Below are 13,395 nucleotides of genomic sequence, written 5' to 3'. Positions count from 1 at the left end.
CCATTGTATTAGACATAACGATTATATTATACATAAGATCGTAAAAAGGAAATTATTTACAATAAATGACGAGCTTAATAAAACTAATCAAACAACGAAATGATCAGGTGTGAAATATTGTGGCTTTCAGTGGCATGCGGACATATCTAAAAAGAAAGAAAGAAAAAAAGCTACTTAGCACTTTTAAGTTGGATCAGGTTCATATCGGTCGTGTTGTAAATGAGAATATTTTAGATCTTGAACTTTTCTCTAGGTTCATAGAAGACCGGATCGTGCTCTCGCAGCCTGCTTCTCGTATCCAGAATCCAGTCTTCGAAGTTACACGAACGCAAACAATTCCAACCAAAACAAAGATGCCGCTCAACTTGTTCGGGACGAGTTTTTCTCCTGGGAAATCACCTCCCAGGCGATCTGTGTCTCTGTCCAGCCTACGAAGAGAGACAGATAAGACTGGGCAAGATCTCTCGCAAGAATTCAATAAGATAAAACTAAATATTGGTGGTCAGAACGCTACGTTTGAGGATGGAGAATGGGTGTCAGGTATGGAATCCATTTCTTGAAGGTTATTATGCACAGTGGTTATGAGTTATACAGTCTGTATTTCTCAATAAAGGAGAAAGTCTGGTTCAGGTAATCATTTTCTTTTCTACATCTGTATTTAAGAATTACATCAAGCAATTGCTGTGGCTTCCGCAAAAGGTACATTTGGATAAAGACGCAAACAACCTTCTGGGTACATGATATTTTTCGAGTAGTTTTTGTAGTGTTTTGTACAGTTACGATATTCATTTACTCCGGAAACCTTTCGTTTCTGACTTTCAACCTCCCATTTTCAAGCCACTTTGGGGTAGATACGTATCTGCCACGAACACAGTTTTCGCCATATTCGTATGCAACGAAACCTAAACAATGGACCTGACCTGACCTAACCTACTTTTTTTTTGTTTTGCCCTAGCCAAAGGGGGGCTTCGTCCCCCCTTTTCTGGCCACTGTGGGGCAGGTACATTTTTCATCCGAATATGCACATTGTTTACCTTAATTGGAGGCATGTAAGTGGCCGGTCACAGGTCATCATCTTTATGAAATAACTTTATAAAGCCCCACACCTACAACCTGTGCACTCATTAGCCATCTCTATACTGATTTTGAAATGTAATTGAGGAACCATACTCACCATTCAAATGTCTGTGATTGGTCAATATATTTGTCAGTTAGATCAGTTGTTTCCTTTTTGGTGCTATTATTGTTACGTGCCTATTAGCATTGTTTTTGCATTTCTGCAGGCGAGGTCGACGCATGTGCAGAGTCGATATTTATCAGTTTTCAGTTTGTCAGTGCAGTGGAAACATCTCCCTTTACTCATTTTTTAATTAATTTCTAAATAATATACCTTGCTTATTTTACGTTTCTGGAAGAAAAGAGTTTTATGGTGTTACGTCATAATTAAAAGTACGTCATGCCATAAGGTTAGTTTTTCGCTACATTTGGTTGTGTCTTTATCCAATTATACCCTGCAAACTTTGCTACAAAAAGCATAGTGAATGTTTGTTGGACTTTGCCAGAATGCTAGTTAAAGAAAGGTTGAAATTTGTCTGTTGCATTGTTTCCTTGTGATGTCTTTAGATGCCCCAGAATCAAGTTACTGTACATGTAGAATTTTTGAAAATTTTACTGTTGGCTGATTTCCTGTCAGAGAATTTGTAATTTTCTATAAACTGAATATATATGTGTGATGGCCTTTACTACAGCATAGAGACCAATGTACTGCAAGAGCAGAACAATTGTAATGATTACTTTCAATTTGCCTGATTGGTAAATACCTTGCAGTAAGTCAAGTATATATTATTTTGTTTACAGTTGCTGAAATTGATACACTTGCATGAAGAGATACTATAGAGTCTATTCTTCTTGGATATAACCTTTTTTGATGATTACATGAATAATACTAACAGTAAGTTGCACCAATATATCAATATGAAACTTACTGTTCTTTAATGGCAAAACACCTCAGAGTATTTTTTTAATATCCTCTAGCAAAAGAATTTGACATTGATATAAAAAAAAAAAAAAAATTATAGTTTGCAGTGCCATCCTATGCCGAGGGTTAGAATTTTGTTAATTTGAGAAAGTGAGAAAGACCACATTCCCATAAATTTTATTACAGTCTGTTATGATTGTTTCTTGTATTGCTATTAATTTTTGGTGATGTAATTTATCACTCAGCTTTAACAGAGCTATATGTGTACTTATAAAACAAGTTGTGTATGGTGTTTGCTACTATTCTCTATTTGTTAAAAGTTGATCCCTTGCAGAAATCAGAGCATTCATATATGCAGAGAGAGAGAAAGAGAGGAAAGGGCAGTATTGTCAAGATACAGTAGATTATTAATGTTGTAAATGGCATTACAGACAGAGATAAAACAGATTATTGGTGTTAAATTCTTTTTATATTTCAGAAGGAAGTTCAAAAGGCCGTGTCAGTAATCGAGAAGTAGCCCGACTTCGTCAGCAGAACCAAGTGCTATTAGAAGAAAACAACTTACTTAAGCTAAAGGTGGAACTTCTTCTTGACATGGTAAATATTCAAAGTAATGTATTAATCTCTAGACTGGTACATGATAATGCTTGCAATTAGTTGTTCTTAGTTATTTAGCATTTCTCATAGATATTGTCATAGATCACTCTATGGAAAAGATGGTAAAACATACTCTTTATGTGAATTTTGAAATTAAAAAATATTAAAAATGGCATATCTGTAAGCTTTTACTTTTTCTTGACTAGGCAAAAATTCCTTTATCATAGTAAATAGAGCTATATATGACATCAAAATTTCAAATCACAAAAAACAAAGATATACCTCCTTTTTTACTTTACCTTTAATTTAAATTCAGTAAAAAAGATATTACAAAGAAACTTAGTAAGGACATATACCATTAGTCACAGAAACTTTCTGGAAATTTGAAAAAAATAAATGCATTTAAACTTGTACATCACTATATTGCATTCAAGGTATTAACTTCTCTTTTGAACACTCTCAAGTGTCCTAGAAATTGAAAATAGTCATAAAATAGGAAAACAATATTTTAGGACATTTATATGACATTGTAGAAACCCCTTATAGTTTCATTTACTGAATGGAGACTGTCAGAGTAGAATTTTCATATAGTAACAGCTTCCAGTGGCATTGAAATGGAAACTTTTTAGTCTGAAAATTTTAGGATATTTATTTGGTCATGTAGGAACCTTGCAGGCATATTTTGTAAATTTAAGAGAGAAAAAGAAATGCTAATCAAAATCATTACTTTTATGTTACGTAGGAAATGTTTCTATTTTGAAAAAGGAATTTTAGTTTGATTTATGGGGGGATCAAGTTTGGGGCATGTAGGAAACTGTCAGGCAAAATAAAGGAAATCAATTTCAATGTCAATTTTAAATGGTACTCTGAAGGTACCATTATTTGCCATAGCTCTTATTTTTGTGATATCACTTCACCTTTTTCATTCTGAAATTTAATGTGCTGCATAGCACACCAACTTCTTTTAACCTTTCCCCTGATAATTTTGTATTCTCATTTTCATCTTTGAATTTAAATTTATTTATCATGTCACCCTTTTTTCAGAAAAATTATTTTGTTGTAATATTAAAATTATTTTGTTGTAATATTAAAATTATTTTGCATCTTTTTGTTTTCAGTTAACTGAAAAGTCAGCTGACACTTTAATTAAAGAAAAAGAAATTAACCGTCTCAAGTCAAGATCAAAGGATGGATGACTTTTGAAGACCTAGAAGTTTACAATGATGTTGATGGAACTGCTCTATTTGTAATGTTTTTAGGAAGTTGGTTAAAGTCTTTCGTGTAATAGTGAAATAATTATCTGGTACGTAATTATCATAGTTCATCCCCGATCACATATTGTATTTTCCAGTGGCATAATCAGAAGATTGGTGCACGACATCTATAGACATGCCATTTTCATCAGATAGCCTATTTTTTATCTCATTATTAATACAGATTCTCTCTGTATATGCTGCATACATATGCTGCATGTGTTGATCTGGTCTTCATTTATGAATGACTATTTCAGGAATGTTTCAGAATTTGAGTACAAAGGATTATACTTTTGTATGTATCAGAACTGTTATGGCTGTATTGTATGTTATATCATTTTTTTGTGTTCAGTAGACCCTACATGTGTTCTCAAGGTTTACTATTGCATAATCTATTTTATAAAATAAAAGACCCCTTTAACCAAAAAGACACTACAAAATCCAAACCTAAGAATAGTGCAGCTATAAAATTTCAAATTTATTCATGCAAAACTAGGATGGGACTGTTGGTATAGTGTTCAGTAACCTGTATAGATAGGAATTACATTGACAGCTAAAAATTGCATATGTTCATGACCTTTAATGGATATTTTGCTAAATGTTTATGCACTTATTTTTGTGTATTATACAAATATGCATGTATGTGTGAGTGTGAGTGTGTGTCTGAATGTATGAGTGTGTGTATGTGTGAATTTGTGAGTGTTTGTGTGTGAGTGTGCGTGTGTGTTTGCATGTGTGTGTGCGTGTGCATGTACTTGTGCATGTGCATGTGCGCAAGGAATTACTGGCACCTACATATATTTTCTAATAAATCCAATTTTTTTATTCAAGACATTATTTGTATCCTTTGTAAGTTTGTGTGCCCATTTTTGATAAATATGACTTGTTAACCCATTCGCACTAAGGCATGCATTTGCCTAATGCCGCTTCCACTGGGAAGATAACAAGCACAGGCATCCTCCAAGTGCGAGATCTCTCCCAGCACAATGGTGTCCGGTGCCTCTCAGAGCACTTTTCACCCACCCTATTCAGTGGGGTGATAAGTTTTTGCATTTGTTTACATAATATTCATAAGTCAAGAAAAATGTGTATATACAAATACAACTGCAATGAGTATATACAAATGCAACTGCAATGAGTATGTACAAATGCAACTGCAATGAGTATGTATAAATGCAACTGCAGTGAGTATATACAAATGCAACTGCAATGAGTATATACAAATGCAACTGCAATGAGTATATACAAATGCAACTGCAATGAGTATATACATACATACAGTGTAAAATGTGTATTCAGAGGTAGAGATCATGACGTGACAGGACATCATCCAGTGGGAGCAAAATATTCCCTTGATGTGATATCACTTCACACATCGCGAATGGCTTAACTATATATATTGATTAGAGACAAGCATGTATTATCTTTCAAGACTCATTGAGACTATTTCTATGCAATTTCTTTAATCATATTTTTGTCATGAACTTCCTATAAAAGCTGGTAGAGGCAGTTACCCTTAATGGATGCTCTTTTCCTTAGACTGTAGCAAGGTGCAGATACACTTTGCTTACTCTACTGGTCTTTAGCCAATTATATTACTGCTGTAACATGGCAACAATTCCTACATCATGTAACAAAGAAGGAAGCCATATATAAGATGTTTATTTATAATTATTTTTATGGATTATACAGAACTGTATTCATGCAAGCCTTTTATTTTCATTTGCCTTGTAAACTTCTAAATCTTATCTTGGTTAATAATACATTGTATGCAACTAAAAGAAAATGTGTTTTCTAAGATTAAATTTTATTTAAAACATTCTCCAAATAAGGGAGATTTCATTTAACTCATTTGCGTTAGGATGATTTTGTATTTACATTATTTTCATAAGTCAAGGAAAATGTGTCTATACAAATGGAATTCTTATGAGTATCTGCATCTGTAACGATATAAAACATGTGTTTTGAGGGAGAGATCATGATGCAATAGGACATCATCTGGTGTGAGTGAAATATTCCCATGATGTGATATCACGTCATCTAACGCCAATAGGTTAACCCGCTCACACTAGATGGCGGGATATCTTGTCATGGGTGATATCCTATCATGTCATGATCTCTCCCTCTAAACATGTTTTACATTGTTATGTATCATAGGAGTTCCATTTGTATAGACACAATTTTCTTGATTTGTGAAAATAATGTAAACAAATACAATAGGTTCATTGAATAGGGTGGGTGAAAAGCACTCTGAGAGGCGCAGCACAGCCTTGCATCAGGAAAGATTTTGCTCTTTGATGTTGCGCCCACTTGTTATCTTGCCGACGGGAGCAGCATTAGGCAAATGTGATTCAATTTGATGATTTTTCATGATATATTATGAAAGCACTATATACTAGTAAGCTGATAATGTGCAAAACTGAAAATATTTAGTTGCAGGTAATTTAACAGATATAATGTTGTTACAGTTACCACACACAATACAAAAGGTTTATAATTCTACAAGCAATGTTAGAAGAGGAAAAGCTTTGAGTTTTTATTTGATGTTGCTTTGTCTGTCTCAAGAATGTGTTGACATAAAAGGATTTCATATACAGAAATACAGTGCAGGTTTTGTCATTATTTTATTTTAGTTTATATCCTATGACATATTTATACACAAACACATTGCAGAAAATTCTTCCATCAAAAACTAATTATTGTCATACAAAAGAAAAGTTAATCCTATTAATGAAGAAAGTAGTATGTACATTCATATAGATAAGTATGAAATGAGAACCTCAGGTGGGCAATGGACTTGTATTTGGGCCTACAATCTAGTCATATGATATCAGCAATGAGCCACCTGGCAGATGATATATATTTTTTTTAGTTCTTGGTATCAAGACCTTTTTTATAACAAAAAACAGTATTATTTATCCCTGTATCCATCTACGTTATATTAGCTGACAAAGTACAATCTAGAAGCAAATGTGAACTGACTGGCTGTAGCTTAGCAACAATTCTGTATTGATGGATATCATGTAAGTATTACAAAACTGGTATCAAAGGGTTACTGACATGGTTGTCTATATCAGTATTTATCTGATGTGGCAGAACTTTCCATGGCCACACACATGCATACATTCACCCTAGTGAGCCATTTGATGAGCCAGTTATAAACTTCATTTTTCATTATCAAAACTCTCCTCCATATGAAACACTGGATAAAGAGCATTTGATTTTTATGGACGCAATGAACACTGAAAAAGGAAAGGCACTAACACACCTGACATTTGCTATGATAGTGATAGTTTGAGACTGCCACGTTGTGAGATACGAATGAAACTTCAAAAAGATATTATTCTCTGTTACAAAGAAAATCATCCTTTTGAGTGTGCTTATGAGGAAGGCACATCTTCCATTCAGGAAACTCTGTGGAAATCATCAATCACTTCACTATCATGTTCTTTGAAATCTTTATTTTCAAAGGATCACAAGTTGAAGTAACTTACTTCTCATCTGCAAAAGAAAAAATTTGTGCCTCCAAACAAACTTAATGCCATAGTAATCACTATGGAGCAGTGGAGAAATAAGTGATGTCCGAGAGTTGAAACAATTTAATTTGCTATCCATGCAACAGGATTTTCTTTCCACTTAGGTTTCTTTTTTTTAATAATGGCCCACATAAGATATAAGAAATCACTGCAAAGGTTATTATTAATGCTAATTTTAAAGTTACATTTATGTAAATACAATACATATATTTTTCATCTGTAGCTACGTAATATGATATGTCCTCTGATATATACAAGAAAATACAATGGAAACTCTCATGCACATTACCTAACATTTAAATTTTAGGACTTCTTTAAACTTCTTCAGACTGCATACATGACTAGAGTTGGAGTTGTTACAGTTCAGTATCTACATATCTTTACTCTTAATTACATTCCATTAATCTGTACCATGAAAATGAATGGCAAGAAAATGATAAACAATTTCACTTAGAATTAATGATAATGAACAAAAAAACTTTCAGCCAAAATCTATAACAAAATCGGTAATATAAGGGGAAATTTCTAAGAACAAAATAAAGAGAATATAGTAGACTTACATTTCTTTCAGAAACTACCATAGCTTGTAAATGTTGAAAATGTTGATTTTCAACAATATTGTTTGTAATTTTAAACTGATAACCACAAGGTGTTGCCTACATTAGAATAAATATGGATATTGGTTTAGGTAACGAAAATGAGGCAGTACCATCTCTGATACAACTCATTTCCTAGTTTTAAGAAAAGTTAAAAGTATCTATTTCACTGAATGTTTCATTTTCCTCAGTGTGAAGGTATGATCAACCATGTTCCAACGTGGACAAGATCATATCCTAAGGTTTGGTAAGTGTGTGTGTCTGGTTCACAGCTTCAACATTAATGTGCACTATTTCACAAAGTGGCTCAAGTATTTAAACAGAAAATATAATGCAATCATTTTTAAGATATTAAGGAAATATGATTAGTACTATTAAGGAGTATGACTTTAGGAGCTAATATAATATACAATGAAGCAAGCTTAGTTCTATGGTGTATTGGTTACTATTACTATTGTTATTATCATTATTATTATTATTATTGTTATGATTAAAAACAACATATTAATGATTTCCGTTGCATAAAAAATACCATGTTCTCAAATATCCTTAAATTCCCAGAGAAAAATAGTCAGTGTAGTATCAAAATGCATCCTTCTAACTAGTAAAATCTCCCTCTTTACAGTTGCATAGACATCCAAATACCATTACCAAACTAAACCATCCAGTATATATGCTATTTAGCATATGTCTCTGTGACTGTGTAATATGGTGTGAACATAAATGGTTATTTTACTGTAGCCATATCTATATGCTCATTAACTAGCAATAATGACATTTACACAAGTAGTAGAATGTCTCTGAATTCCTTAATCAAATAGTTTACTTTTCTTTATACACACACACACATGTACATGCATCTGCACATAGACATACACATATGCACAAGCACAAGCACACATACAGGCACAAAGACAGCTGCATGTAACTGCTCTACTCACTGTCTCTCTCTCTGACTGACTGTCTCTGTATCTGTCTCTCTCTCAAATGCATGCAAGCAAGCAAGCATGCACGCACATACACATACATTCACACATTCATGGATGCATATACTTATGCATACATGAACACAACAAAACTTGGGCCTTCAAATAGCAAAAGAAATAAACTTTGCTGCACAGTTAAGAAGAAAATAAATTATGTGCTCTCAAGTTCATGGTACAGAAATTTTGTACCAACTCTTTAAGTAAAACTTATTATTCATTTGAGTATATAATACAACACGCCATTGGGGTTACTAAACACAGTTTTACCCTTTTAGTCTATGACACCAAGATTTTGAAAAACATTTCCATAAGCAGACTTTACATGTGTTTGATTATATGTGAAATACTCCTTTTACAACATTTATTCCAGTTGACAACATATTCCTAGCTATATTAATTATCAGTAATGAACTTCACTTTTTATGTATGCCATATGAAGTTATGCCATTCTTTTTAAGATCTTCTGAACATTATATATTATATTAAAAGTTTAAGCAAAAAGTAAGAACTTGCACCTAAATTTGTGTATCAGGCATAATAACTTCAAGCTTCTTTGGCAACACTCGTACACAGTCAAGATTTTCTTTTCTTCTGCGACATTCTAACATTTCAAACTTTTTAACAAGAAACGCCACGTTAAGTCAAGAAACTTGTGGTGCTGAACGATCAGCAACATGTTTGACACGCTTTAATGATTTTCCTCGTTTGATCTGATCATGCAGTGATTCACGAAGTGCAGCTATCTCAGCACTAGTCTTTTTTTCACTGCTTGAAGTTTTGCTTGCAATCCACTGACGCACTCTAGATGCCTTTTCACCAGCACCTGAACCTGATCGTTGCAGCTGAACTCCAGCAGCAGTTCCATTAGGCTGAGGTTTGGGGTTAGGTAGAGGAGCTACACCTGCATGAGCCTTTCTGGGACGGAGACGGGGAGACCCTGGAGATATGTTCCCTTCTATGCCTGGTGACCTCAGAGACAATTTTTCATTGAGTGTTTGAAGGAATGCTTGTTGATTAGGATCTTTGTTGATGACTGGTGCTGGTTGACACACATTACTCTGACTATCATCATAAGCGTATGCTTGCTGTGATGAAGCTTGTTGCATGTAATGCAAATTTGGCTGGCTGAATGTTGAATGCTGATATACTGGCTGCTGCTGCATTTGTTGTTGTTTAAATGTATAAATCTGATCTTGTCTGCTACTTGCTTGGCGGTGTGTTGGTGAATGATAAGGGCTTTCCATTGTCATACCCTCCTGAACTGATCCCAGGCGAGATCGACTCATTCTGGGAGACTGACTGCCCTCTCGTGTCGGTTGCTTCTGTGTTTGCTTATTAGGAAGGACTTGCTGACCACTGATTTGTGCAGCAAGTTTAGCATTGAGTGTAGTCATAAGTGATGCTCTTGCATCTTCTAAGGAAACTCTTCGTTCTTCTAAAAGATGAACAGCCTTGTATGCAGGTTGATTACAACGGAGAGACTGAGAGCGACGGTGGGTTACAGGTGATGGAGGCTGATGTTGGCTTTCCTGTAAATTTTTTACTGTGTCACTAACTGTCATTGCACGCTGTTGTAAACACTTGTCTTGAATGGGTGCTGGGGGTCCAAATGGATCACATATGTATCTTATACCCTCTGGTGTTGTAAGATCAGGATCAGGGGCAGAATTGGCCTCTTCAACAGCATCTTCCAGTAAGAAAGCTGGAGGAGGAGGAAGATTTTCCAAAGAGCCTACTGGGGTACTTGACTCACTATCCGTACGCTGTAATGGACTTCCATTACTGCTGCTCTGACTGGGGCTTGCACTCCCACCATTGCCAATACTACCATTTACACTACTGCAGTTACTCAGATTACTTGCTGATGAAGTTAAATGTACAGGCGAGTTGTTTAGACTTGTGCTTGAGGATGATGTGTTTAAGCTTGTTAAGGAATTAACCAGTGGTGTCGATGTACTGATGGTAGATATGGATGGCGTTCGGCGTACAGGAGGAGGAGGCTTCTGACCATGAGAGCCCGACCTGCGTAAAGTTCCTGTACGTGGTGAACCTGTGCCTGAAAGTAGGAAGAAAATTCAACATTTTCCTGACAATAATAAGTGAGAATGATGTAAAGTGACTTTCCATTTGAAGCTTTTATAAAGAAACTTTACCCTAGCTTCCTCACAAAAAAACCTATGTTAAGATTCTTTTCTATCAGACCATCATAACTGTTATACCAATGATCTTCAAAAAAAGTAGAAATAAATTTCAAGTATAATGTACTTTATTTCCATGAACTAATTTCACATTTAAATACTTATCAAAGACTATCTTTGCAAATGTAAAACATGAAAAATATATATTTAGGAAGTTTAACTGTCCTGTTCTTTTAAAGACAGTATGCTCATCAGTTCTTTTAAATATACAATACTCAGCTATGTAGGATATGCTAACTAATTAAAAAAGGGCATTGGTTGACATATAAAAATACTATAAACAAGAACTGGTATGGTTGACTACCTGACTGGGAGAGGTGCCTGCGAAGGACAACCCTCCCTGGCTGATAATGGAGCTGAGGCTGGTCAGAGTACCGACGAAGTGTGCAGTACTTGCTTGCATCATACTCTACAACCAGGAATATTTGAAATTGTAAAAGCAAAAGTCAAAACACTTCTAAAATGCAAAAAGGGTACATGAAATTTGATTTAGATTTTAAGCTACAGCTGTCAATATGCACAGGGAGTACATGCAGACACCAACGGCAAAGAACAATACAATATCTTGATTATTAATAGGTTGTAAGTCTGCTTACTCATGAAGGACATCACATGCTTTATGCACTTAATAGCAACATTAATGATAATCTATCAACTGATGACAGCAACATATCTATTGTAGAAATCTGGATAATGGACCATTTGCACTAGATTTTTAGACATTCACTCAAAAACCTCTTCAGTGTGCCTATTGAAACTATACAAATAAATCTAGTACTCTAGAGTATGTAAGTGTAAATATAAATGAAATATATATTATTATTTATCTTTTCATTTATATCTTAATATGAAGGTGAATGTTTGCATGCATGGCAGTGTAATTATGTGTGTGTGTGTGTTTGTGTATCTGTAAGTTTTCTTGGGAATAAACAAATACACTAAACTTTTCTGATATAATAATGTCTGAAACATCCATATATATCACATGCCACAGAGAGATTATGTTGAATTACGTTCTTAATAATCTTAAGTATGAAGTTACAAAGTAATATATATATTTTGATTGAATACATTTAAAAATGAGAAATAATTTCAATCCACACTTCAAATTTAACAAAACAGGAAAAAGTTATAGATCCACTCAAAATAAAAAATTAAGTCATTTTTACATTGTGCAGCAGATGTGTTTGGAAAAGAAAAAATGAATGTGCAAAACTGTTTTGTGTGTTAAAAAAGCTCTCTACTTGAGTTAATAGAATATGAAATATCAAAACTGCTTTATTCAATAACTCATTAATCAACAAATTCTTCTTTAAGTTAAACTGCAAGTTAGGTAGTGAATTGCAAAAAGGAATCTAAACTTGGATGAATAAAACATTAAATATTGTTATTGCATACATGAAAACAACACAGAGAACACAAATGCAGAAACAATTAGAACAAAAACACAGCAATAATTCCATGCAGAAACTTGGCACATGCAAAGAAACAACTTAATTGCCCCCCTCACCATCTGAACCTGCTGCTTCATCCTGTAGTTGAGACCCATAGCCACTTGATCCGAGAGAAGCATGAGATAATCCATCACTTTCTGTCACCTCATCAGAAACTTTACCACTGCTGCCAGTACACAGCTCAGCCATATTGCTGTACACAGGCTGAGGTACAACTGGAAGCAATTGAATTCTTAAAAAAAAAGTCTTAAAGCAAATGGACTTATAGCCAGTAAGATAACCCCAAACATCAAAGTAAGTTTAGGAAAATCTAGGAATCACTATAGAAGCAAGTGCATCCCTATGTAAAAGCAGTGTTTATTCATAGAAGATAGACCAGTAGTTCAAAATTGCTTATTTGAAAACTGCAGGATTTAAATTTCATGTGGTGTAAATAAAGATCTATAGCGTAAATACTCACTCATGTCTGGAGCTGCCCTGTTGAAGTCTGGAACCATTGGCATCATCTTTGATATTCCATACTGGGATGTTGGTTGCTGCAGCTGTGTCTGAGTCTGTGGCTGTGTTACCTGTGGCTTCTGTTGTGACTGTGTTGGTGTGACAGGCTGTTGTTGCTGAGTTCGGATGCTAGGTTTCTTTTCAGGAACAGCTGGTCTTTCCAGCGATGAGCAGCGATTTGGCACAGGAGGTTTCGGCTTGCCCTAGTATTTCCAAAACATACAGTATGAATAATACTCTATAGTTAAATATGGAGCAATAAGTGTATCAGATCATTCATTTTATAGACAAGTTACTAT

General features: G+C 34.4%; 2 protein-coding genes across 7 annotated transcripts in view; one reads left to right on the top strand and one right to left on the bottom strand.

Annotated features, from left to right (window-relative positions):
• Window positions 1-234: 234 nt before the first annotated feature.
• Window positions 235-4,653, top strand: Cby (beta catenin antagonist chibby). 2 transcript variants are annotated; one of them, XM_043033353.2, is made up of 3 exons: window positions 235-540; window positions 2,460-2,575; window positions 3,694-4,653. In XM_043033353.2, the coding sequence occupies exons 1-3, from the start codon at window positions 354-356 to the stop codon at window positions 3,769-3,771; spliced, it is 381 nt and encodes a 126-aa protein (XP_042889287.2). In that variant the 5' UTR covers window positions 235-353; the 3' UTR covers window positions 3,772-4,653. The 2 variants fall into 2 exon arrangements, with proteins under 2 accessions (XP_042889287.2, XP_042889286.2); XM_043033352.2 differs by having other exon boundaries at window positions 281-540; window positions 2,457-2,575.
• Window positions 4,654-6,437: 1,784 nt separating this feature from the next.
• mim (missing-in-metastasis) overlaps window positions 6,438-13,395 on the bottom strand; it is a 190,178-nt gene continuing 183,220 nt past the window's right edge. For 3 of the 5 annotated variants that reach the window (XM_086539733.1, XM_086539734.1, XM_086539737.1), the window contains 4 exons: window positions 13,059-13,299; window positions 12,655-12,813; window positions 11,449-11,553; window positions 6,438-11,002 (listed from right to left, as the gene is read on the bottom strand). In XM_086539733.1, the coding sequence (XP_086395859.1) occupies window positions 9,588-11,002; window positions 11,449-11,553; window positions 12,655-12,813; window positions 13,059-13,299 (1,920 nt within the window). In that variant the 3' untranslated portion in view covers window positions 6,438-9,587. The remainder of the gene's footprint in view (window positions 11,003-11,448; window positions 11,554-12,654; window positions 12,814-13,058; window positions 13,300-13,395) is intronic. The other 2 variants (XM_086539735.1, XM_086539738.1) reach the window with 1 other exon arrangement.

Source organism: Penaeus japonicus, unplaced genomic scaffold (genome assembly GCF_977035675.1).
Source record: "Penaeus japonicus unplaced genomic scaffold, GWHDUDI00000001_assembly GWHDUDI00000009, whole genome shotgun sequence".
Classification (NCBI taxonomy): domain Eukaryota; kingdom Metazoa; phylum Arthropoda; class Malacostraca; order Decapoda; family Penaeidae; genus Penaeus; species Penaeus japonicus.
The sequence above is the reverse complement of the archived record's forward strand: the minus strand, read 5'-3'. Positions and strand labels throughout refer to the sequence as shown.

What these genes read in the sequence shown, in the direction of transcription:
- Cby (XM_043033352.2), top strand. Translation starts at nt 354, where the DNA reads ATGCCGCTCAACTTGTTCGGGACGAGTTTTTCTCCTGGGAAATCACCT. An exon ending in GGATGGAGAATGGGTGTCAG is followed by an intron (nt 541 to 2,456) that starts GTATGGAATCCA and finishes TTTATATTTCAG; the next exon opens with AAGGAAGTTCAAAAGGCCGT. An exon ending in TGGAACTTCTTCTTGACATG is followed by an intron (nt 2,576 to 3,693) that starts GTAAATATTCAA and finishes TTTTGTTTTCAG; the next exon opens with TTAACTGAAAAGTCAGCTGA.